Source organism: Drosophila virilis, chromosome 5, assembly GCF_030788295.1.
Source record: "Drosophila virilis strain 15010-1051.87 chromosome 5, Dvir_AGI_RSII-ME, whole genome shotgun sequence".
In the NCBI taxonomy this organism is placed as follows: domain Eukaryota; kingdom Metazoa; phylum Arthropoda; class Insecta; order Diptera; family Drosophilidae; genus Drosophila; species Drosophila virilis.
In genome coordinates this window covers 25,360,614-25,385,919 of record NC_091547.1, presented here as the reverse complement: position 1 = coordinate 25,385,919, position 25,306 = coordinate 25,360,614, and the positions used below count along the sequence as shown (strand labels likewise).

The 25,306-nt window shown below is 37.4% G+C and overlaps 1 protein-coding gene across 7 annotated transcripts in view; it reads right to left on the bottom strand.

Moving 5' to 3' along the window:
* The window catches only part of LOC26531529 (uncharacterized), a 37,117-nt gene extending 13,089 nt beyond the window's left edge, over positions 1 to 24,028 (bottom strand). Inside the window, exons 1-4 of one of the 7 annotated variants that reach the window (XM_070210265.1) lie at positions 20,907 to 23,629; positions 20,690 to 20,855; positions 20,570 to 20,620; positions 3,872 to 20,474 (exon numbers count right to left, since the gene is read on the bottom strand). In XM_070210265.1, the coding sequence (XP_070066366.1) occupies positions 13,032 to 13,457 (426 nt within the window). In that variant the 5' untranslated portion in view covers positions 13,458 to 20,474; positions 20,570 to 20,620; positions 20,690 to 20,855; positions 20,907 to 23,629 and the 3' untranslated portion in view covers positions 3,872 to 13,031. The other 6 variants (XM_070210266.1, XM_070210268.1, XM_070210269.1 and 3 more) reach the window with 6 other exon arrangements.
* Positions 24,029 to 25,306: the final 1,278 nt, after the last annotated feature.

The following is a 25,306-nucleotide window of genomic DNA, read 5'->3' as shown; positions in this document are numbered from 1 at the left end:
GCAACTAGGCAATTATTGAGAAACTCCTCTATTTGATTTGTTCATGTACCTTATTTTATAACCACAACAATCATCGTATCTAAGATATATTGAATACCCATGTTTACTAATTATATATACTTAGTTTCAATATATTTTCATCAAATGTGTGCAACAGTTTGTGAGAGTATTTTCCCCGAAAAAATATTTGGGGCTTTTTAGGAGTCGATCTCAGTGCAAATTTATATTCAATATAATCAGTATTTATACCTGCATGAAAATATCAAAATGACTTAAAACTACACCGTCCGAAACCAAAATATCTAATAACATATCTTGATGCCTTCTAAGATTGGAATCTTTATGTTTATTAAATACCTGAAAACTTCAAGCACACGAGTCGGATTAATTGTCTCAGTTATTAAATTTTGCGCATATTCGAGCTTGCGCTTTAAATATATTTGTGCTACATAACTGTCTTCGATGGTGCGCGGAAAAGCCGTTATTCACAGTTCCTCTAACTTCATATTGCCACTTATAGCCATATGAAATTATCCGCATAAATGGGCATCTTGGCGAAATTAAACGCTCTTCAAGACACGTTAGGTCTTTAAGACAGTCCGGAGTCTCAGAAAAGTTGAATCCCTCGTGCAGACAGAGACCAGGAATCTTTCCGGACATTTATATCAATGGCGAATTGAGCAAAACAAATAGTTTTCAGAAGGACTTGGGAACATATTGGATAAATAAAATACGTTAAAAATATCTATAGTTGGAAACTTTGCAGGTAACATTATTTAAGTCAGTTCCTTTACTTGGGAGGGTAACCTAGTTCCGCTGTAAGATATAGATCTGTTGTATCTATTTTAATATTTCCAGGTATTTATCCCTGGCAGAAAAAATTCTACGCCCTCTTTGCAAGTCCCGTTGCTTACGCGCGGTCTTCAGGTGACATTCCTTCTCTAGCATCTCTTATTTCTTTGAGATTGCTCAGCTGTATAGCACGATTTTGAAAACTATTTATAAGCTAAACTTCTAAGTTAAACTTCGTTCTCTTTTATACGAGCCTGTTTTCTAGAAGCTCGTTTTTGAAATGAATTAACGTCTGGCTTACTGCGTCTTGCGATATTACTTTGACGAGCATTTCACCAATTTAAAGCGTCTCTTTCACGCTCGCCAATGCGACGAATGTAATGTTTAGTTGCATTAGCTTCATGCTCTAGTTGTCTAATATTATCATTAAGTCTGCGCGCTACATGAGCTGAAACAGGTCGTATACGCTTATCATCATTTTGTCAACGAACAGTGTGTTCCACTGTAATTATTTTCAGATCAAGCAACCTAATTTCGAAGTCCTGTCTTCTAGAAGAGTGGGCTTCTGCATCTCCCTTGAACACGGATTTAGACACTCCAAAACTTTGCCTTGCACAGAATGACCGGTGCTGACTGGTACGTCAGAAATTCAATCTTGCACAGAGAGTCTATAGACAACCAAGTCAAAGCATTTACCAACCGCTACAATGAACGCTTGCAGCGACACTGTAACCGGGTAGCAAGAGACCTCGCTGTGAGCTGTGTAGTCAGGAGGCTCAGGAAAAGTTCCTTTAAGGACCTCCTCCAACCACGACACAGAAGGCGGCCTAGAGCCCCCCGACCACATACAGTTTGTCAAGTAATTGTTTGCAAAATGAAAAACAGCACACAAATTCATTTTTAAACTAATATTTGACCGAATTAAACTATTTCTTCTTAATTTTTTTTTGCATATTATTATTATTCTAAGTATTCTTCATAGATATAAGGCACAAACATAACAAAATTCAAAACGCAAATGTAAAAAACAGACCAAACTAAAATATGGCAATTTTTGCGCTGTCAATTAATTCTTTGCAAAATGCAAACACAATTCGAAATAGAGCCCAAGCTACTTAACGGTACTTCAAATTCAAAGAAATTTGAATGCGTGAGTCATTGAGTGTGCGAACCTTCTGAGCGATTTTGCGTTTTTGACAGTTTACATCTTGCCTAATTTAGAGCTTTTTGCAATGCCAGGTCAACGAGTTAATACAAATCTAATTCAACTAGTTTATTTCCACTACCATTAGGGGAAATCTGCTAAAGAATTGGCGGAAATGTGCGCAATGAGCTAAGAACTATTTTTAATATTATTAACCGCGCCGAAAAAGAAAACAGATTGGAATTAAAGCACTCCGGAGGCAGACCAGCGAAGCTCACTAGACGCGATCATGGAAAAATTTTAAAACAGATCAACGATCAACCTCAAACTAGCCTCTGACAATTGGCATCTGAGCCACGAGACAGTTCGTAAAGTCTTAAAAGTGCATAAATACTCTTCGCAAATAGCTAGAAAGAAGCCACTACTGTCGGCAGTAAATATTCAGAGGCGGCTTAATTTTTCAATTGCCAATGTCAACAAGCCAACGGAGTACTGGGATGACGTTATTTTTTGTGACGAGACAAAAATAATGTTATATTATCATGACGGACCCAGCAAAGTTTGGAGAAAGCCCAAAGCAGCTCTGGAATCGAAGAATATAATACCAACAGTTAAGTTTGGCAAGCTTTCGGTTATGGTTTGGGGCTGCATATCGTCGAAAGGATTTGGTGAGCTGCGCATTTTCAATGATGTGATGACTAAAGAGTTTTAGTTGGTCATTCTAAAAAATGAATTGTCAAGGAGCGCAATAAAGTTTGGCTTCAAAGGCCCTCAAAACCCCAATAAACAGAGGTACAAGCTTTATCAGGACAACGATCCCAAACACAAATCGTTTTTGTGCAGGACTTGGCTACTGTATAATTGCAGCAAAGTCATTGACACCCCTGCCCAGAGTCCTGACTTAAATCCAATTGAAAATTTGTGGGCTTTTCTAAAGAAGCGCGTAGGGAAACGGAGCCCAACTAATAAAAACGCTCTCATCAAGGCCATTCAAGTAGAATGGATAAAAATACCCGAAATCTATGACCTGAATAACCTCATTCACTCAATGTCACGTCGTCTGCGGGCTGTAGTGGATGCTAATGTCCAATTAATTTATTTAATTCCTAGATGTAGTTATGTATATAGTAATATTTTACATTTTGCAAAGAATTAATTGACAGCGCAAAAATTGCCACATTTTAGTTTTGTCTGTGTTTTTTTACATTTGCGTTTTGAATTTTGTTATGTTTGTGCCTTATATCTATGAAGAATACTTAGAATAATAATAATATGCAAAAAAAAATTAAGAAGAAATAGTTTAATTCGGTAAAATATTAGTTTAAAAATGCATTTGTGTGCTGTTTTTCTTTTTACAAACAATTACTTGACAAACTGTACGTGACGATGCATCTTTACTCAAAGAAGACGCCTTTGATGTTTTTCCCCGATAAAGCCTGAGCATTAAAGTGTGATCGACTTTGGTACTTGCAGATTTGTGAATCTTGTTCTGGAAACTATTTCAGAGAGCAGTACATCTGATGATATTGGCTGGCATGCTAATAATCAGATTCTTATCATGTTGGATAAGATTAAGCAACTGTTAAATAGCATTTAAAAATGTTTTCGATAAGTCGATTTGCAAAGAATATTTTAAGAGGAGAATAGTTTTATTTCTAGCATCCATAAAGTCTAATGCGCAAGCACATCTTCAGTGGATTAAAAAAAAAATTGTATGTTTTTACATAAAGTGGGCCCGTACATCGCCGGAGAATATCTTGTAGTTTCATTAAATAGCTTCTAATATTCATTAAAGACCTTACCATAGTTGATGAATAGAATTACAACCAAATGATATAACATATTGATGAATTTATGCCTTTAGGGGGCAGCACATTAACAAATGTTTTTATCTGAAATAAGATATGTAGAAAGATTATTAACGTATACCAATGAATTAATCCCAAACATAATTTTTATATCAAATTGAATTCTACAATTTATAATTCTTTTGTGGAATATGGCAAGACACCCGTGGGGCTCACTCGTTGCGATGAATCTCTGATTAAAACGCTGTTTAGTGTATGTATGCATTGCATGGTTAGTGCCTATATCTATGAATTTATCGTATCATAAAATGTACACTTGGATCGTATAAAACGAGATTGTTAAAAGTGCCTAACTAGAAAATACTCTGCGCGTTACTTTCGCAAATGCGTCTGGTTCCCATAACCCTAGTCTATGGGAAACTCAATCTTAATTAACTTTGAATTTTATACTCTGTTTTCATGGCATATATAATTCATGTGAGTATTTATCATCAACAATACTGTATGATAATTTGATGTTCCCTGAACTTTTGAGATACAGATTTTATTTGATATAAAGGTTATCAATGATTTAAAACAAACTAGATCTGCGTGTGCCATCCATTGTGAATAGGCTAAGAATATATGAAGCAAAAGAAAGCATATCCGACCCATTATACATCCTTGGTCAGCATCAATAGTCGGTTGATCTGGCCATGTTCGTCTGTCTGTCCGCCTGTCCTTCTAACAGTCTGTCCGTTTTTCCGTGAGTATGTACGAGCGCATCGATCACTTCGGTCCCTTAACCTATATGAGCTATTTATCTATTTTACTGCTGTTACACTTTTCAAAAGAACCAGCGCCAAAAAATGATCCTATGATATGCAGGGACAATAAAGCAAGGGTCAACATTTTGGTAACTTTTATTTAAAAGATTGCCACCGAAAATTTCATTAAGAGATTACTACGACGATACAACAAATGACTGGATCAATGTTCATGGCGAAATTTGAATAGTACAGTTTACACGAAGATATACTTTTCAGCAACTCGAACAGGTTTTTAATTTTAATGGTTGGTGCTTGCCTATTATTACACTTGTTGTAGAGTTAAAGTTTTTAAACAGATATCTTTTCAGGTTGTTACTTTCGAACTAGTCTAAGAGCTGAGTATCTTTTCCCTGGCCTGTACTCAGGCTACTCCTTTCGTATTCGTCGAAGAGCTGAGTACTGTGTAACAGTCAGTATGAAGGCTGTTCCTTTCGTTCTGACTGCAAAGCTAAAATCTGTGTAACTGATGAGTACTTGCCTTGCAGCTCTACGGCGTCTTAACTACCTAACTAACTTACCTAAAAATTTATTTGAATATATTTCTCTGCAATCTTTAACACGGACGTGCTTTTTAGCTTTGTGTTGCGCCAGGTGGCACATCGGTTCTCAGCGGCAGTACCATGCCGCTACCTCAACCATCTTTAGCGAACGAAGTTATACTGCACTACAGGAAACTAACTACCAAAATTAACAAAATAAGTATTTGAGACTGAAAACAAACGAAAACAAAGATAATACTCTCATAACAAAAAAGACACTACAAAGGCCAGCAGTACACATTATCAGGTGGTAACAATTATTAGGAGAGCACAACAAAGTGCTAAACTTTGACGCTATAATAGCAAGGTTGCACTGTACGTATGCCGATAAAATATCGGTTTACTTTCTGCGACAGGGGCTAGATATGGTTAGGCAGAGCAGACCCTCCTAAATAATAAAATTGCATTGTCTCGTGATCGAGAAAGTGCTGACCTACTCAACAAAGAGATTAGAGATGATCCATTGCATGCATTCATCTCAGGCTTTTAAAAGGTTAGAGACGATGCATTGCATGCATTCATCTCAGGCCTCTAAAAGTCCCTAATAGCAATCCCATTTCCGGCACAGCCGAAAGATTTGCCATTGACCGAAGCATGTTTTTGACTTCGTACGCCAGAGCCTTCGAGGAAAGAGCTCAGCCTACTGAGCACAACAAAAATCGCCCAAAATAGGCAGGGAGAAAACAACAGGGAAGAAAAGGTTTAAGAAAGAAACCCTCATTTCGTCAAGCGTCAGCATAACAATACTAACCAAGAACAAAATAAGGAAGAACTACAAAATCAGACCCCGGAACCTATGGAAGTATAGAATATTCCTCACCAAATTCAAGTAACGCACAGAATTCGGGCAACCCCAGACCAATAGTGCGCCGGCGCATAACGCATGACTTATAGACACAGGGTCGGCAAAAAAAGGAATCAAACAAGGAATAGTTCACAACTCTAGAATTAAAGTTAGGGTATCTTCAAATTTATCTAACCAAACAGGACCAAAAAATTTGTACAACCTAAGATCATTCCTAGGTTTAGCGAGTTACTATATGAGGTTCGTTAAAGATTTTGCATATATATTGAAAGGCTTAAATGGGTCAGTCAGCGGGCACAGTTCCCGACAGATTGCAATTTATATTTTATAAAATTCAACGCCATGCATTTAAACGCCTACGAAATATTTTAGCATCATTTTCATGTACCCACATTTCAAACAGCCATTTTAGTTACCCACCGCTTCCTCCGCAAATGGCATTGGAGCGGTTATATCCCAAAGACCAAGAATCATGATTTCCCGATCACTTAAACAATGTGAGCTCAACTATGCCACAGTTTAAAGGGGACTATAGCCATAGTTTTGGGCTCTGGGCAAGCTATAGAATTTCCGAACGGTATGAAAGAAATAATGATCTTTACTGACCATCAACTCCTCACCTTTGCAGTCTCAGACAGAAACACAGTCACAAAATAACAGGGCCAACCCTGTATATTGCTCCGGGAACCAAATAATCCCAGAAGAGGCACACTAACCGTAAACTTACCAATGAAGTCGTTGTAAGCTGCAAAGTTTGCACCAAAGCCAAATATGATAGGCATCCCTAAGAACAGGCACTTGGGATAACACCAGTTCTTTCATATGCAGGCATATGCTACACTTCGATATATTCTCCACTGACAAGAAGTTATGCATCGACAAATTTTCAATAGGACAAACGGAAGGGTGGAGCGTTTTTTAGCACCTTGACAGAAATCGTCAGGTGCCTAAGAATCGACAAAAAATTGAAGACACAATTGATTTGATCATGAGGAAGACAATAGAGTACAACAGGGCAATACACTCGCCTACAAACCAAAGTCCCATCGAGGTCATACATTCAGCAAGCAGAGAAGAACCGGTAGGTTATAAAAGATAAAATAGCGACAGCACAATTAACTGATGCAACCTGGTTAAACAAAACAATGTGTTCGAAGTAGACGAAACGGTGTTCTTACAGAAGAATAGATGGCTAGGCTACAAACTGACCGCACTAAGCTTAGAAGAAAAAATTTAAGCAGACATGGGAACGTCGGTTTTAGTTAGGGGAGGGTGGTCCACAAGGACAACCTCAAGTTAAGCTTGCCTTTCGAAACATCAATTGAAATACCTTAACGTTAAAACTAGAATGTACAAGAGCCTCACCTTCCACTTCATTCCGTTACAGGTTTGGGGGAACGATCCTCTTTATAATACCCGCCCTAGCTGAGACGAATTCCTCTCATTTCCCCTTATATTGTCCAACAGTTGTTTCTAAAGCAGTGTGTGTCAGCAGTTTTGTTCTATTTTTCAACGCATATGACATTAGCTACTAAAATCTAACATCGTATCTTTTTCAGAATATTGGGTATTAATTGCGGACGCTACCAAAGGCTGTTGCTAATTGTCGCTCGCCAGAACATATAAGAAAAAAGTTGTAAATTTAATTAAATGCACAACTGGCTCACAAGCAAGTTATTTCTGCAAACATATATGTATATGACACTGAAACAAATATGTATGGTTTGGTCACATTAATTTTGTAAATCGCTTATAAATACCTTATACTTCCTAAGGAACTCTCTGAGCTGGAAAGGGCGATTAGGAGATATTTTTTAACTCCCTTCTTATACCATTTAACCCATTGTCAATAGAAAACAAGTAAGAGGTTTTAGTCGGGAGCTTCCGACTAGAGGATGCCCTGAACCCTCTTCTTTTAGAAGCTTCTATTTTAGAAGCTATATGTCAAGTTTGGTGACTCTAGCTCGTATTATTTACCAAAATTGCTCAGAAAACAGGATATCGATATCGACTTTTATCGATTTCTTAGAAACGGAGTAAGTTATCGATTATCGGAAACAAACTCGATCTGCGCAGGCAGTAGGAGCACCTACATGTAAATTTCAATCTTTTTCAATACCCTAGCTCTTATAGGATCCTTGCGCTCTTCTGAGATCCTTGCGTTCATACATACGGACAGACGGATAGAGAGACAGACAGACATGGCTTGATCGACTCGGCTATTGATGCTGATCAAGAATATATACTTTATGGGGTCGGAGATGCTTCCTTCTGCATGTTACACAATATACCCTCATACCCATTTTTGATGGGTTTAGGGTATAAAAAGAGTTAAATGTGTTTGTGTAGAATCTCACCATCTCCCCCCTAAAAGATATAAATCAAATAAATTAACCTATTTATATCGCCCACCAATATAAGCCACAGTTTAAATGCAATTTACTTTTTGAGAATATATAAAATTTCATCAAGATCGAATTTGGGGCAGGTAGCGCAAATTGCAAGAATTTCTCTATAGATATACAAGTTAACAAATAACCCTCGGTTAGTTGTTAAAGTAATCCTCGTGTGTGTTGACCCACAATATTTAAGTTTATCGTACTAGCTGCAACAGTCAGCGGCAATAACCAGACACTTTTGTTTTATCGCAAATGTTTTCGTTATCGCCTGCGATTATGCTGAGTCGGAATTGGAATAACCCTGGAGGATTTCATATTCGAAGAATCAGCCACTAAACTGCCTTCGAATTCCTGCAATCTCGCCCAGCGACGACGACTCCTTAAGGAAGTGGGGACTTACGTAGCCAATTGCGTAATTGGCACACAACAGTTATAGAAACTACACCTACTGCTAATACCCTAACCAAAACACAGTGCCTTCAAATCAAATTGCATCTGAAATACAAGTTGATAGCAGTAGAGTGATTGAGTAAATCCAATTACAATATATAAAAATAAAGTGTAAATTTGTTTCCATTGTCGACTGTGAATAATCGGCAGTCAACATAAAACTGTAAACATACGTGAAGTGTCAACTAACAGACCTTTGGGACAAGCTGATGAGTTGGTCAGACCCATACAGGGAAGTAAAAGTTGAATACGATAGTGACGACGATTGGGAAATAGAAGCAATTAATAATAATCAAACACAAATAGAAACAATCAGGGACGTATACAAAGTGCAAGCATTGGTAGTAAGCGGTGTTAGCCAAGCTTTGATCCAACAAGAAGACTTCGAACTCAGCTCAGTACTGTGGAAGCCCATATAAGTAGTATCCCCACCCCAAATCGAAACATACCAAAGTATATTAGTGGATTCGGACATAAAATGCAACATTAGATATTAAAAATCCTTGGCTTTGACGGCACCCAAGCCACTGACGCATACGAATTGTTCAAGCCATTTAAGGGCAGCAGTACACATTATCAGGTGGTAACAATTATTAGGAGAGCACAACAAGTGCTAAACTTTGACGCTATAATAGCAAGGTTGCACTGTACGTATGCCGATAGAATATCGGTTTACTTTCTGCGACAGGGGCTAGATATGGTTAGGCAGAGCAGACCCTCCTAAATAATAAAATTGCATTGTCTCGTGATCGAGAAAGTGCTGACCTACTCAACAAAGAGGTTAGAGATGATCCATTGCATGCATTCATCTCAGGCTTTTAAAAGGTTAGAGTCGATACATTGCATGCATTCATCTCAGGCCTCTAAAAGTCCCTAATAGCATTCCCATTTCCGGTACAGCCGAAAGATTTGCCATTGACCGAAGCATGTTTTTGACTTCGTACGCCAAAGCCTCCGAGGAAAGAGCTCAGCCTACTGAGCACAACAAAAATCGCCCAAAATAGGCAGGGAGAAAACAACAGGGAAGAAAAGGCTTAAGAAAGAAACCCTCAATTCGTCAAGCGTCAGCATAACAATCAGACCCCGGAACCTATGGAAGTATAGAATATTCCTCACCAAATTCAAGTAACGCACAGAATTCGGGCAACCCCAGACCAATAGTGCGCTGGCGCATAACGCATAACTTATAGACACAGGGTCGGCAAAGAAAGGAATCAAACAAGGAATAGTCAACAACTCTAGATTTAAAGTCAGGGCATCATCAAATTTATCTAACCAAACAGGACCAAAAAATTTGTACAACCTAAGATCATTCCTAGGTTTAGCGAGTTACTATATGAGGTTCGTTAAAGATTTTGCATATATATTGAAAGGCTTAAATGGGTCAGTCAGCGGGCACAGTTCCCGACAGATTGCAATTTATATTTTATAAAATTCAACGCCATGCATTTAAACGCCTACGAAATATTTTAGCATCATTTTCATGTACCCACATTTCAAACAGCCATTTTAGTTATCCACCGATTCCTCCGCAAATGGCATTGGAGCGGTTATATCCCAAAGACCAAGAATCATGATTTCCCGATCACTTAAACAATGTGAGCTCAACTATGCCACAGTTTAAAGGGGACTATAGCCATAGTTTTGGGCTCTGGGCAAGCTATAGAATTTCTCGAACGGTATGAAAGAAATAATGATCTTTACTGACCATCAACTCCTCACCTTTGCAGTCTCAGACAGAAACACAGACACAAAAACACAGAAACACAGGGCCAACCCTGTATATTGCTCCAGGAACCAAATAATCCCAGAAGAGGCACACTAACCGTAAACTTACCAATGAAGTCGTTGTAAGCTGCAAAGCTTGCACCAAAGCCAAATATGATAGGCATCCCTAAGAACAGGCACTTGGGATAACACCAGTTCTTTCATATGCAGGCATATGCTACACTTCGATATATTCTCTACTGACAAGAAGTTATGCATCGACAAATTTTCAATAGGACAAACGGAAGGGTGGAGCGTTTTTTAGCACCTTGACAGAAATCGTCAGGTGCCTAAGAATCGACAAAAAATTGAAGACACAATTGATTTGATCATGAGGAAGACAATAGAGTACAAGAGGGCAATACACTCTCCTACAAACCAAAGTCCCATCGAAGTCATACATTCAGCAAGCAGAGAAGAGCCGGTAGGTTATAAAAGATAAAATAGCGACAGCACAATTAACTGATGCAACCTGGTTAAACAAAACAATGTGTTCGAAGTAGGCGAAACGGTGTTCTTACAGAAGAATAGATGGCTAGGCTACAAACTGACCGCACTAAGCTTAGAAGAAAAAATTTAAGCAGACATGGGAACGTCGGTTTTAGTTAGGAGAGGGTGGTCCACAAGGACAACCTCAAGTTAAGCTTGCCTTTCGAAACATCAATTGAAATACCTTAACGTTAAAACTAGAATGTACAAGAGCCTCACCTTCCACTTCTTTCCGTTACAGGTTTGGGGGAACGAACCTCTTTATAATAGGAAAAGCGAACGCAAGGATTACCGACTATTCACACTCCAACTAAATACCCATACTAAATGAAAATTCACTGGTATGGAAACAGCGAGGTTTTCGTAATTAACACGGAAAAATTGTCCGAATTAGTTCCACAATCGCACATGCGAAAATTATTAGACATTGATGCAGAGCACACTAGAATTCAGTCAGTACTAAAAATACACCGTAGAATCGCCAGAAGTTTGCCTTTTCTAGACACAGCACTTAAAGTAGTATTTGCACCCCAGATGCCACAGAGTTGAAAAAAATCAGAATGTCCGAATCACAACTAACCGAATCCAACAATAGACAATTAGAGAAGCAAAGCAGATAAGTCAGCTCACAGAAACCATTAATTGAATAATCAAGGCGATAAAAGTGTGTTAGTCGACACTGGCTCAAGTCTCGTCACATTCGAGAGCTCGGCTGTAATCAACGCCCAAATATGTGAGCCAACGCGAAGCTCTAAATAAAGCTCTGGGCATAGCGTGATCATCATCATGTTTAACATCATAGGTTCGACCCGGTCGTCTGTGTCACCCAAGGTTTGGTTCGCTCCTGGAGTAGGAGTCAACCCTATTTTCACCGGCTCTTTTTTCCGATTCCAAACGTTAGAGAAGAGACGAGATTCAAATGAAATTTAGTAGGTCATTGATAAATTTAGTACGGCCGAGAACGGTCTTAACATTGAGGGGGGAGAAGTTAACAAATAACCCTCGCTTAGTTAAAGTAATGCAAGTGTGAGTTGACACACAATATTTGAGTTCAGCTGCAACAGTCAGCGGCGGTAACCAGACACTATTGTTTTGTCGCAAGTCGGCTTGCTTGTTGTTTAAAGTTATGCTTCAAATCATTGTCTTTAGCTTAAGCTGCAACAATATTTTAATTGCAATTTAGTTCTGTTCATACTTTCATCAAGCATACTGCTTATTAAATACATTACTGCGGCATTGCCGTATTGACATCATATTTTTTTATTGGTGCGCCATAAAGCCAGCGGTTGTAAAACTTCAACCCACAAATTTAGACTCCAGCGCTCCGTAAATGGAATAATTCCTTCACAGACCGAATCGAGCAGGCAATCGCCAATCTTTTCTCAAATTTCCCCGCTCATCAAAGTGGATCTTGAGATCACCATTACCACCAGCTCACTATTCAGGCAGTCCTACGCGCTTGATCCAATACGATTATAGCACAACGAACGAGTATCATCGCTGCCGAAAATGGCAACTCCAATATCAACATTAAGCAAAGAAACAAAACAATCAAAAATAATCGAAGTGCGCATTTCTAACATTTTCCCAACAAGCTGACTAATCGGAAACGCCCAAAGTAGGCCACACCCACGAGCCGGAATGAAAGCACCGGCACCTCACCCGCCAGGGGCGTTCGAAGAGGTGATATAGCCGGTAATCTTTTGCGGGAAACACGCGTGAGGCACGTTAGTCGTAGCATTAGCGGCTTATTTTATAAGCGGTCTTCATTTGTTGTCTGACTTGACCTCGTTTCCACCCAGTCTGTCCTTTGATAGTGATCCACGAGTTATCCTAACTTCCTGGTCAGCTTGTAGCTCGAACCATCCAGATACTTATGTTGACCAAATACCAAGAGGAGCGCATCGCCACCTCTAGCTCAGGTACGGATCCAGTTTCCCTTGGTCCCAATCTAAATATGTTCTGATCGCAGAAAGTCGAAGTCAACAACATCGTAAAAGTGGTATACTATGAATATCCACGCATGCCTTCATGGTATATAGATCTTCTGAAAGAGACGATCGGTGCGCACTTGATCTTCAATGCCAACAGTCACCCGATAAATGTGCTCATTGGTCTCATTACATATGCATTTCAGCACATACTCTCGATGCCAGGGAAATAATACAGCCTGCGGAGCGCGCGCAAAATTTTGCCCATGCCAGCAAGTCTCGGCAGCGTCCAACTCCAGGGTCTGGAACCTTACCAGATCCTCCACCTCTTCCATGCTCCTGGACAACGTGTCAGCGGCAACGCTATTGGCTTCTTCCGGTATCGCATCTAAGAGGGGAAAGCTAACAATGGCCACCTGGTCAATGGCCATCTTAAACCCCGATGTATGGCGAGTTTGGCTGCTAGTCATTCTATCACGCAGTTTCCCGTACGTTGTCAAACGCTTCCTCCGGCTGGAAGTCATCCGCTATCTGGTCCTCTACTCGGAGGTTTAGATTATTGGGGTAACGGCAGTACCTCGCCTGACCATCTGAGCTGGACGAATTATCTGATCCACGCGCGCCTGCCTCTGTGACTTCCGCGGCACTGGCGGAAAAACGTTCCACACTGGACCCCACCGCTATCCTTCGGTACGGCGCCTGTTCCCGGGTCGTCACAATAGATTCTCAGCACCAACACACTGAGGCGCTCTTCGGCGAGTAACTTTGACGGCCTAAACATATCGATGATGCGTTTGCCCCCAACAGTGAACAAATATTTAAGCAACAGTCCAGGGCTCAGTTCGCCAGCTCGACCTTTGAACGGCATCCAGGAAATGCTATTCATTATCTTGCAGGCAATTTGGTTTCTATTGTACTTCTGGATACTTTTGAGATTTGCTGTCTTACAGGTGCAGAGCAGGATCAAATCTATATCGTCCCGAGTCATCTGTCCCCGAATCTCGTAACCACACATAATTCAATTTTTATCAAAGAATTCTTTTTATTACTTTGCAGATACCACCAGACTATGATGGGCAGTCGAAAACGCTTCGCCCAAATGCAATCATGTTATACTGCTACCAACCACGATAAGAAAACACCCCGTAATCACGTAACTGTCGCGGTTCTCAAATCCAACTTCACGCTGCGCTATTATAAGCCACGTAAGACATCACGTGAGTGGATCCTAGAGCCGATGGAACCCTTTTATGTAAACGCATTGATTGTTTTCCTTTTTTTTTAAATCAGTACTGACTTCAACGAAGCCGTGACCTTTTAATTTGGGCGCCATATTTTCAGGGACAAGCTATTTATCTTTGAGCTACGGCGGATGGCTCATCGGTTCCTAGGGGCAGTTTCATTTCTCGCAGTAGGCAAAATCCATATTAACGCCGCTACATTAAACATCTGTAGCGAACGGACTTATACAAATCTACAGCAAAACGAACTACTAAAATGACATAAACGTCTGAGACTGAAAATGATCCTCGACTTTCTCCTGCGTCGGCAGTCATGTCTTCCATCCCTCTTTCAACAAAAATTATATCTTTTATTTTTCTTTATATGCGCAGTAATTTAATTACTCATGTTCAGATTGATTTTTAAGTTACGCTTTTGTGCCCCAATAATTTAAGGAAAGTCTATCGGAATTTTTTAACGTTTTATATTTTTTTGCTCGGCACAATACTTCTAATTTATTATTTGTATTTTTTAGTTTTGCTCTACACAATATATTTTAAGATTTCCTTTTTTTGATTTGCCTGTTGAAATATCCTTTCGTTAAGTAATGCTTCTGCGCCCGCCGTTGACCGCTGACAAAGTCCTCGCTCACTGTTCATCTGAGCTGCAACATGATCGGTTAGGAATTTCGGCACACACATACATTAAAAAGTAGTCACCGTCGCTGACCATATGCATAGCTTCATATTTTGGGTCAATAGCTCAGTTGATGGTCAAGAGCATTAATAGGGCACCCGATTCGATTAACTAGGAGTAGGAAGAGATCGAGGGGCCGATCCCCGAAGCTCTGCCACTATCTACCGTTCAGTGTACCGAATCGTGTATATATACTTATATATAGTATATAGAAGTTTTTCTCAATTTGTCTTGATTCCGTTAGCAACCGAATTATTTGCCCCCGGCTCTACGACGAACAAACCAACAAATCGCTTTCGATGAAAATAAGATGAAATAAAACAGCAGCACATAAACATATCACAATATACAATGCAATTATAATTGCAATGATGCCTGGATGCATTAGCATATTTAATTCTCATTGTTCGATTTGTAACCCCCTGAACAGTTGCGGATATCAATAAATCCGCAGCTAATCATGGGCTTGCCGTTTTGAGGCGCACATTAAAAGCCATATGCCAAATAGTTGGCGCGTCAGTAGAAATATACGAAGACGCGGAAGTTGAAATAACGGATCCGTGCAGTGAAACTGTAGACATTGTTAAATTTAGGCCGGACTTTGAGGGAAAACTTAAGAAAAATACAACGGTAGTTGAAAATATTATCAATCTTTTAGTATATTGATAAGCAAAATGCAGGGTTCCGCGGGAATGTCGACGCTCCAAAAAGAAAATATGACACTTTTGCAGTACTATGTGGCAAGCTACTAACGACCAACATGATCATGGCCTACGACAACAGCATACATGCCACACTGAATGTAAAAAATAGAAGGGGCGACCTAAGGGTACTTATTTCGGCAACTAAAAAATCGTTTACAAACGTTCTGTTTTCGGCAGGCCGAATCACACCACATCAACAAAACGGTCAAGAGACCAGAGACACTCAGCAAAAATACCAAACAGTGGCTTTGCACGGTTACGGACTGAAACATAAAATATTAAATCATCTGCCCTACTTGACCAAAACAACTTGAATAAACGATTATGACAAAATGAGAGGCTGGCGATATTAACGATGATGCGACAATAAATTCACGCCTTAGAAGCAGATGAGCATCTGCACTACAATGTTGCCGAAGAACAACTAACATTGTTGATGCTTGTAGTCGAAATATTCCCAGATCTCGACGCAGAATTAAGAATTACTTAGATGTCCGATAGCTAAATATAATTTTCTTTTCTTACGGAAACCACAGGGTTTGAACTATGCTACTTTTTCAAGTTAACAACGGCTAGGCTGACTGACTTCTCGAATGTGGACTACATTCCGGCTATCGAGAAAAAGACGAAAATTTTCAAAGACTTTGAATATTTAAAGTACTCGACTTACTTAACGCGGAATTGTTAAGCAAATGAGAAAACTATCAACATGAAGCATTAATATATTAAGCATCGTTTTAAAGGTAATCGCTGGGACTACAGAGTTTTATTACTTTAAAAGACCAAAAATGACAATATAAACTCATACAATTTTAAAGTGTTTCGGTAGATATCAATACATAAACTCAAAAACATATAAATATACTTACAAGCACAGTAACCATTCTACTAAAAACATTCCTTTCAAGAATAATTTCAATAAATAAAACTCTAATGATATTCGCTACACTTTTAGAGACTAGTATTATTAGTATATAAACACGTAAGAGGTTCTCGTCGGGAGCTTCCGACTAGGGGATACCCTGAACCCTCTTTTTCCAATATCAAATGCATATATATATTCTATTTTAGAAGCTATATGTCAAGTTTGGTGACTCTAGCTCTTATTATTTACCAAAATTGCCCAAAAAACAGGATATCGATAATCGATTTTTATCGATTGGTTGGAAACGGAGTAAGTTATCGATGATCGGAAACAAACTCGCTCTGCGCAGGCACTAGGATTTTTCTAGCTCTTATAGGTTCTGAGATCCTTGCGTTCATACTTACGGACGGACAGACAGACAGACAGACGGACATGGCTAGATCGACTCGGCTATTGCTGCTGATCAAGAATATATATACTTTATGGGGTCGGAGATGCCTCCTTCTGCCTGTTACATACATTTGGATTTTGCACAAATACAATATACCCTTATACCCATATTTAATGGGTTCAGGGTATAAAAATGAGGGTTCGTCTAACAGGAGATCAAGGTTCCATTATATAACAATTTTTAACTCTTTTATTTAAATATCCATAGCCAAATTTATTTTGTCATAGCCTCTGTCCACTGAACACATTTCTTAAAATGTCAAATTTCTGCAAAATGTGTGAAAAGCGCCTTGTGCGTTTCCCAATAAGAAAAAACATCTCATACATCTAAATTCGCCCCGAACATTTCGTGTTTTTTACGATGATTAATCGAAATTTCTATCGGTGTTGTGAAAAATGGTAAAGTATCATAACCGTAAACAGCTAATATATAAAAGAAGGCAAACGGCAACTTTAAAGATGATATTTAGTATTAAAATAATCCCACAGTTTTTAGAACTTAAACACTGCGAAATCTCGGAAAGAGTACCTAAAATGGAGCCATTACTTTGAGAGCGCAATTTTGAAGTTTCGGAAGAAAAGCTTAACGGCGCTTATGTAAATTAAAGAAACTACATCAGCTGTTTATTTTAAAAGCGGTACTTTCCCCACTGTTACCGCCAACCAGTGGAACACCAATATTTCAAATTGGAAAATGTGGCTATAACAAACTCTTTTCCATCGAGATGAATTAATAGAAGCAGTAGAAAAAGCTCAAATAATCTCATTTTACACGATTATAATTAACATATCTTCGACTTTTCTTTGCCTTTGTTAGATCGATTTACACGGTTATCAGGTTAATTAAACATATCCGGTTACTTTGTATGAACTCTGTGTCTCGATTTACACGGTTTTGTTTTGCACGGATTTTCCAAGAACCAATCTACCGTGTAAATGGAAAGATAGGTGTATTTGAATTCCGTCTTCACACCGCTGGTGATCAAAATAAGTGAACAATTTGTTGCCCATGATCATAATATTTCAGATACCATGAATAACACAAATCAATCTTGTCTCTCAGTTTATAAACTATCGTGTTTAAACTTCTCATAGGTTCGTCCTTTTATTGCAAGCATTGTGTTTGATTTGACAGAAATTATTATTTTCTAAAAATGCCGTTTTTTTTTTTTGGAGCTGTGTTTGCAATAAAGTTAGCTCTTCAACTGAACATATAAACTGTCAGCATATAAATATAATTTCTTTTGGGTTTCATTCTTAATAGCTTAATTCCAACATCTACATTTTTTACAAAATGTGTACGATTTGCCATATGAAAACACATTTCTAAAAGTGTGTAGGTTTCAAAAAATGTTTATATTCGTTCAGAACAGATCGTGTACTTTGCGATGATTCATAGAATTTTCTATCGATGTTTTGAAAAATTTTGAAGTATCGAGTGGGAAAAATACCACTTCTTTAAATAAACAGCTGATCAAGTTGCTTTAATTTACATAACCGCCGACAAAGGTCACATAATGCGATCTCGAAGTAAAGGTTTCATTTTACATACTCTTTTCGACATTTCACCATGTTTAAATGTTAAAACTGTGTAAGAAATGGGCCAGTGGACAGAGGCTTAAGGCTATAACTTTATATATTTTTTGATAAACAAATAAAAGAGGATAAGGTGTTTTTTAACTAAGGATTCAGTATTGAAAATGAACATTATTTAAAATGTTCTTGCCGCCAAGTTTCGCAAACTCAATGCTACATACGTGTACTTGTAAATTTTCTTTGTGCATTAATTAAACAACAACAACATGAAAATAACAGTTGGTTATTTTCTTCTAGAAGAAAAACGCATCTGATCAGTTGGCATGTGCAGAAGATGTGTTAAATAGAGAGCTGCATGGCTTCACTCACAACATTCGTTGAATTGAATGGACTCGAAATTAATTGAATTGAGTGAGTGCGAGGGTCACAATGAAACGAATGAGTACCAATGTGAGTGCGTGTTGTGTCTTATAGCAGATGGCATTCAGCGAAATGAGCGAGAATAAATAAAGCGTAAAGCGGAATGACAAATTTGGCACAGCCGAAGAAAATCGAATTACTCGAATGCCTGCCTTCATTACGTTCGGTACAACGGACGCAAGCAGTCAAAAGAAATGAATGAAATTTAGTTGTTTTTGTCTTCTCTTTATCCTTTCTTCTTCTTAATTTTCGTCTTTTTCTTTATGCGCGACAAGACAACAACAATTAAAAAAGCGGTTGGTCATTAGAATGGTCGAAACGGAATCTCTTATTCCAACGCATTCCCACTCATTCAATTCGGTTTCTTTTGTTTCAATGTTGTGCGCCCGAGTTGTATGTGACCGCACTGACTCAAGCATATTCGGCGTTGCATTCAATTTCACTTAACTCATTTCAGGCATTGTTTATTTGAACGTGTTTTTATACCCTTGCAGAGGTTATTATAATTTTGTCGTGGAGACATCTCCGACCCCATAAAGTATATATATTCTTGATCAGCATCAACAGCCGAGTCGATAGAGCCATGTCCGTCTGTCTGTTTCTATGCGAACTAGTCTCTCAGTTTTAAAGCTCTCTTAATGAAACTTTGCAGAAGTCCCTCTTTCTGTTGCACGCAGCACAAATGTGAAACCAGCTGGATCGGACCACTATATCATATAGCTGCCATAGGAACGATCGGTCGAAAATTAAGTTTTTCTATGAAAAAACATTTTGTTTTTCAAGATATCTTGACCAAACTCGTCATTAACTATTTTCCCTGTGCTTCTTAGATACGGGCAAAGCACTATAAGCATTATGAAAAGGTTGGGTCTGCAAGGGTATTAGATCTTCGGCGTTCTGAAGATAGCCAGTTCATTCTCGTTTTTTTTTTTTTGCCATTCATGCAGCTCTCTAGTGTAAAAGGTAATTGAATTGTCTTATTTTTTACAATTCTTTGGGTTCGGCTTTTTGCAGATAGAAATTGGCATTTTCTAGGTAAGTCGTGTGCAAAATAATTTGATTAATAATTCCAATAATACAAACTTCTAAGGCACAAGTTGATGAAAATAATACAATATGTAAAATGAGTATTGAAGTCCAAGAGCCATTTTTATATCTGTGAATTAACTGGAGTGAACAAAGAGTATATTGACTTTGTGCAAATGTATGTTACAGGTATCTGAGACTCCATAAAGTACATATGTATATACATTCTTGGTCAGCATCAATACTTGAGTCGATCAATAAAGTAAATATATGCATATGTTGACTCTCTCATTGTTCGCACTGATCCAAAACATTTAATTTTTTGGAAATCTCACCCATTTTCCAAATAAACTTTAATTGGCAATGAAATCGTACAAAATTTTTTATTTTCTTAAAGAGTGAAGCTATTTTTTTATATAATTTATTTCTAATTAAAATATATTTGGTATTCATTTAATAGCTGAGGTGCTTGCGCAAGATGTTTTCTCAGCCGATATGAACAGACTTCGCGCATATCCTTGAGATCTATGAAGACTGTCTTCTCCCAAAGAGAGGCGTCGTTTGTGCCCAATGATGTTCTGGGCACATCAGCTATCTATTTTTTTTTTTAATTTTATCTTAATCTGAAATTCAAAATTCTAGTAAAAAATCACTTGGAAGGCATGATCAAGATCTTGTAAAGATTGATGACAAGGGCGATGAGAGCTGGTCCTCTCACCATTTTATGTGCTGCAATCTTCTCTATTGATTGTCTCCAATTCTACCATAGCTATTAATTATAAATTAATGCATTAATAATGTAAAACTACTTTTAAATGATACAATTTCATGGCGTTACCCTTCGTCAGCCTTACATGACGGGCCCAATGCATTCAGCTCTGGCATCAAGTCTACTCAGTCTTTTGACAAAGTTCGCTTTTCCTTTCCTTTTCTTGTGTAGTTACAAGAGATGCGAAGCTCCTTAATAAATTTGAGAAATTACTTAAGGCGTTCGATGCTTTTCCCTGCAAAGCGAAATTGGTTTTTACATTTATAAAAAATAAGAAACTACTCACATTTTTCCATGAATTCTGATTTTAAATATATGCGAGTTTTTCATCTTCCAATAACCATTCACTCTTTTTGGGCTTACCAGCTGGCAGTGCTGCCAACCTGTAGCAAACGATCTTATTGTCCATGTTAACGTTAAAATTCATATTGTACGATTATTTGAGAATCGAAGCATATGCACGATCTTAATTTAAGGTGTACTTTATTATAATAGGAAGGTCGGGTACGAAAACAGAAGTTTAAAGCGAGACAACATATAAACATACATTTATAAACCAGGCTCTATGTCTTTGCTTAGCATCGTGTCGTTTGTTGTTCTTTCAAGTGGAGAAAATAGCACGTTACTTGTTGCTGTTAAGAATAAATCATCTTTTGGATAGGGGATCCTGGAAGCTGTTTTTATTTGAATTCCATTTTTTGAATCTTTCTCCTCAATTAGCATGAAGTTTTCTTAAAAAGCCTTAAAATATATAACGATTTTTACTTCTACATTCGAATGCTACACAAACAGTTATAGACATAAAGGTATGACAAAAATATTTGTATAAAAATAAACGCCTTTATCGACCACTTGAATTTTTAAAGTATTCGATAATTCCGTCTTATAATGTCGCGTTAACAACTAGTTACTTATTTCAAGATATAGTTTTTGCGTTTTCAGTGAAACATTTTATGTGATTTATCTATGATTTTATCACACTTGCGAGAAGAGATTCCGTTAGGAATGTTATCATCTTATGGTAAGCAGCATTATATTGTTGGAGAACAAATGCTCGCCCAATAAGTCTATCGCCAAAGGAAATTAAAATATCATTAAATATTGATGTTGATTTTAGAACAATTTAATGGAAGTAATTACCCACATCATGAAATCAGAAAAACCCTCAGAACATAAAACGTGCGACTTCACGAATTTTGTTATATAAGCAAATAGAAACGGGTTTTTCGATCAATGGCACTAAAAACTACTCTCATTTGTCCAGAGTACATAACGCTAAACTGAAAGAGGCTTATCAATATTATCATTGGCGACTTAAAAGTGCTGAATTTTTTTTTTCATGTATTAATTTTTAGCATCGGTTAAGCTTTTGTGAATTTCTATTTCATTTAGTCTCATAAGTAACCGGTATTCCTAATATTGAGAAGAATTTAAATTTTTGTGTGTTTCGGGAGAGAGGTAAGGGATACCTTACAGTTTGTAGTCTAATGTTTTCTACCCGATCTGAACAATTTGGTTACTTGTTCATTTTTATTATCACTGAGCTTATTAGTGAATACTTTGGCACAACAAATAGTATTTCGATGATTATTACGGAAATACAATAGTTGTATGCTGTCACGATTACTCCTCTAATCAATATTATAAATATATTTAAACTCAATAATGAAATAGAAATGAAAATCAGCATCGGGAACATTGGTTAAGCCCGCAGTACAGTGATATTATAACACTTATAACACAATAGAATCGTCGGTCTTACCCGCTGCAGAAAGAAATGCATAATTAACTTAACGAAAAGTTTACACACTTTTTGCTAGGTCTAGGCAAAAATAACAGTTTCCTTAAATAAGGCTGTAACTTAAACTAGTTCCATAGGTCCCGACCCTTAAGTGTTTATGAGAGAAATTTTTGTTATAAGTATTTATAGCAATATTACAAAAGAAAGTTCAACCCAAATGTCAAAACAGATCGTTGCCCACAAGCTAAAATTGAATGTTAAGACAGAGTTGCTCATAAATATACTATTATTAAAATTTGGTTCTGGTAGGCTTGGATTTTAAGGAAACGTTTAACAAATAACTTCGGTGTACTTGTAGATTGATTAAACCCCGCGTCCAAAAATTCTATCTGCCTTCCATAAATATATATATATCTTTTTGCAAATAAATTCCCCACCAGTGGAATAATTAAATATCATCGGTGCTCATGATATTTTAAGGGCATAATATCTTGAACTCAGACGTTTGCAAACACCTAAGGGAAAAGCTGCATTTTATATTATATTTTCATTTTTTCATGTAGTAAAAACTCTTCATGGAGATAAAACCAGATTTGGTGTATCTAGCTTATTGGACTTTTGAGTTACATATACCACTAACCATACAAACCATATTTAAAAAACCATGTCTAAAAACCGATTCTTATCGATGTTATCGATATAAGGCGAGATAACGGCAAATATTTTTAATCACGTTTTGCGTGTTGTTTAAGAGTACATATTTATATTCTAACGTATTTAGCTTTTGTGGAGACCTCGGCTCGTTCATACGGACAGACGCGTTCATGGATCGATTCATCTCATCGTCCTTAACACGTATAAAAATATTTTAAGGTATGGCAGTGTCCGCTTGTGCCTGTTCCATACATTTGCACAACTTCATTACACTCCCTATTACCCATTTTCAATGGTTCCAGGTTCGAATCAACTTTGTATATACATACATATTTGTATGTAGTATTTTTTTGTTAAACAGTATGTGTGTTTCATATCTATGCATACATATGTAGATATGTACATATGCATAAACATGAATGTATGCTTCGTAAATGAATAATATACATATGTAGGTGTATATGAAGGGCACATTAGCATATTAAGTCGTTAACTGGTTTATAATAATAAATGGATGGTAATTAAAAACACAATATTTATAATTGTTCGATCTTGTTTATGGTTGATAAGTAATTTGGTTAAAACCAATTAAAAATGTAAATGCCTATAATGTAAGTTACCTGTTTGAGTTGTTGCTCGAGTTGATGCGCTCATAAATAAATTTTATTATAAATATACACTGGGTAACAACAAACAAAAAGGCATAAAGCGCCCCAAAAACTGGATATATGTTCACTAAAATAAGTGCACACAGTTGCCAGCGCTTAAGAAACAAAATAATGGAGTGATCAAGTTACATATGTATGCTTGAAAAGAAGGGTTACTCATGATATGAATTACAATTTTTATGTTGTATGCAAACAAATTTGCGATTCTAATGTAAAAACTGTTGACTCCTCAAAGTAAGAAGCCGCACAGCAAATATTTTTTAATTTACACCCATTTTGTGGCCGGTTTTGGCAGCAAGCTGCCATCTGAAATCATGTCCTAAATAGACGTGTTAATATCCTACAAAATCTAATTCATATTTTTATACCCTTGCAGAGGGTATTATAATTTCATCGTGAAATGTGTAATGCATGGAAGGAGATATCTCCGATGCCATAAAGTATATATATTCTTGATCAGTATCAACAGCCGAGTCGATATAGCCATGTCCGTTTGTCCATCTGTCTGTTTCTATGCGAACTAGTCTCTCAGTTTTAAGGCTATCTTTATGAAATTTTGCAGATTTCCCCCTTGCCGTTGCACGCAGTACATATGTCAGAACCATCTGGATCGGGCCACTATATCATATAGCTGCCATAGGAACAATCGGTCGAAAGATAAGTTGTGTGGAAAATTTTTTTGTTTTTCACATATCGTGAAAATTGGCATTTATTAGTTTAACTATGCTCCTCATATGTGTGCAAAATCAATATCAACATCAGACCACTATATCACATAGCTGCCATGGGAACGATCGGTTGAAAATTTAGTTGTATGGAAAACTATTTTGTCATTCAATATATTGATTAACTATGTTCCCTTCAATTTTGCAAAATATTATTTAACTTGCTTAGTTAACGTTGACTCGGTTGATATGAATTTTGCTTTTAATCTGTTTTATAACAGCCTGAATTCGCTCTTAGTTTATATTCCCAACTGAATTCCTTTAATTTCTTCTTCAAGCCATCCTAGTCTACTCCCAGACTATCAAACCTGAACAATATTTAGTCGTTATATTTTTAAAAGTTTAATATGTCAGATGCGAGTTTTGCTTGGTTAAATATTCAAAATTGAAATCGAACTTCTTTTTACTGAATTCTCCGTGCTAAAGGCAATTTGCCCAAAATGCGAGATAGTTCTATAGTGTTGTAAGCTTGAAGCGTAAATCTTCAAATATGCCATTTTTTTCTTTCGGGATGGTTAAAGCAAGCTATGATTCCAATTCTACTAACCTCCTTGCTTTCTTTTCCAATCAATTTACTCTTCGGTTCTTCCTAATATTGATTCTACCCCATATTATATTACTCCCTCTAGTCCAATACTTGCTCCTATTATTTCAGTTTCTACGACCAATCTGCTTGAAATAACTTCCTTGGTAAATGATTCTTTCCTTTCTTAAGTGCATGCTCATGGCATTTTCTGACTTCTGTAACTCCGTGCACCATGATCTTTTACTCCTTAAACTTGACCTTTTCCGTTTCCCTTCATCTCTTTTGCGTTTTATTTCTTTTTATTTAAAAGGTAGGATGCAAAGAGTAATGCTAAGGCTGACTACCTCAAGTCAAGTTCACAATACTTATGTT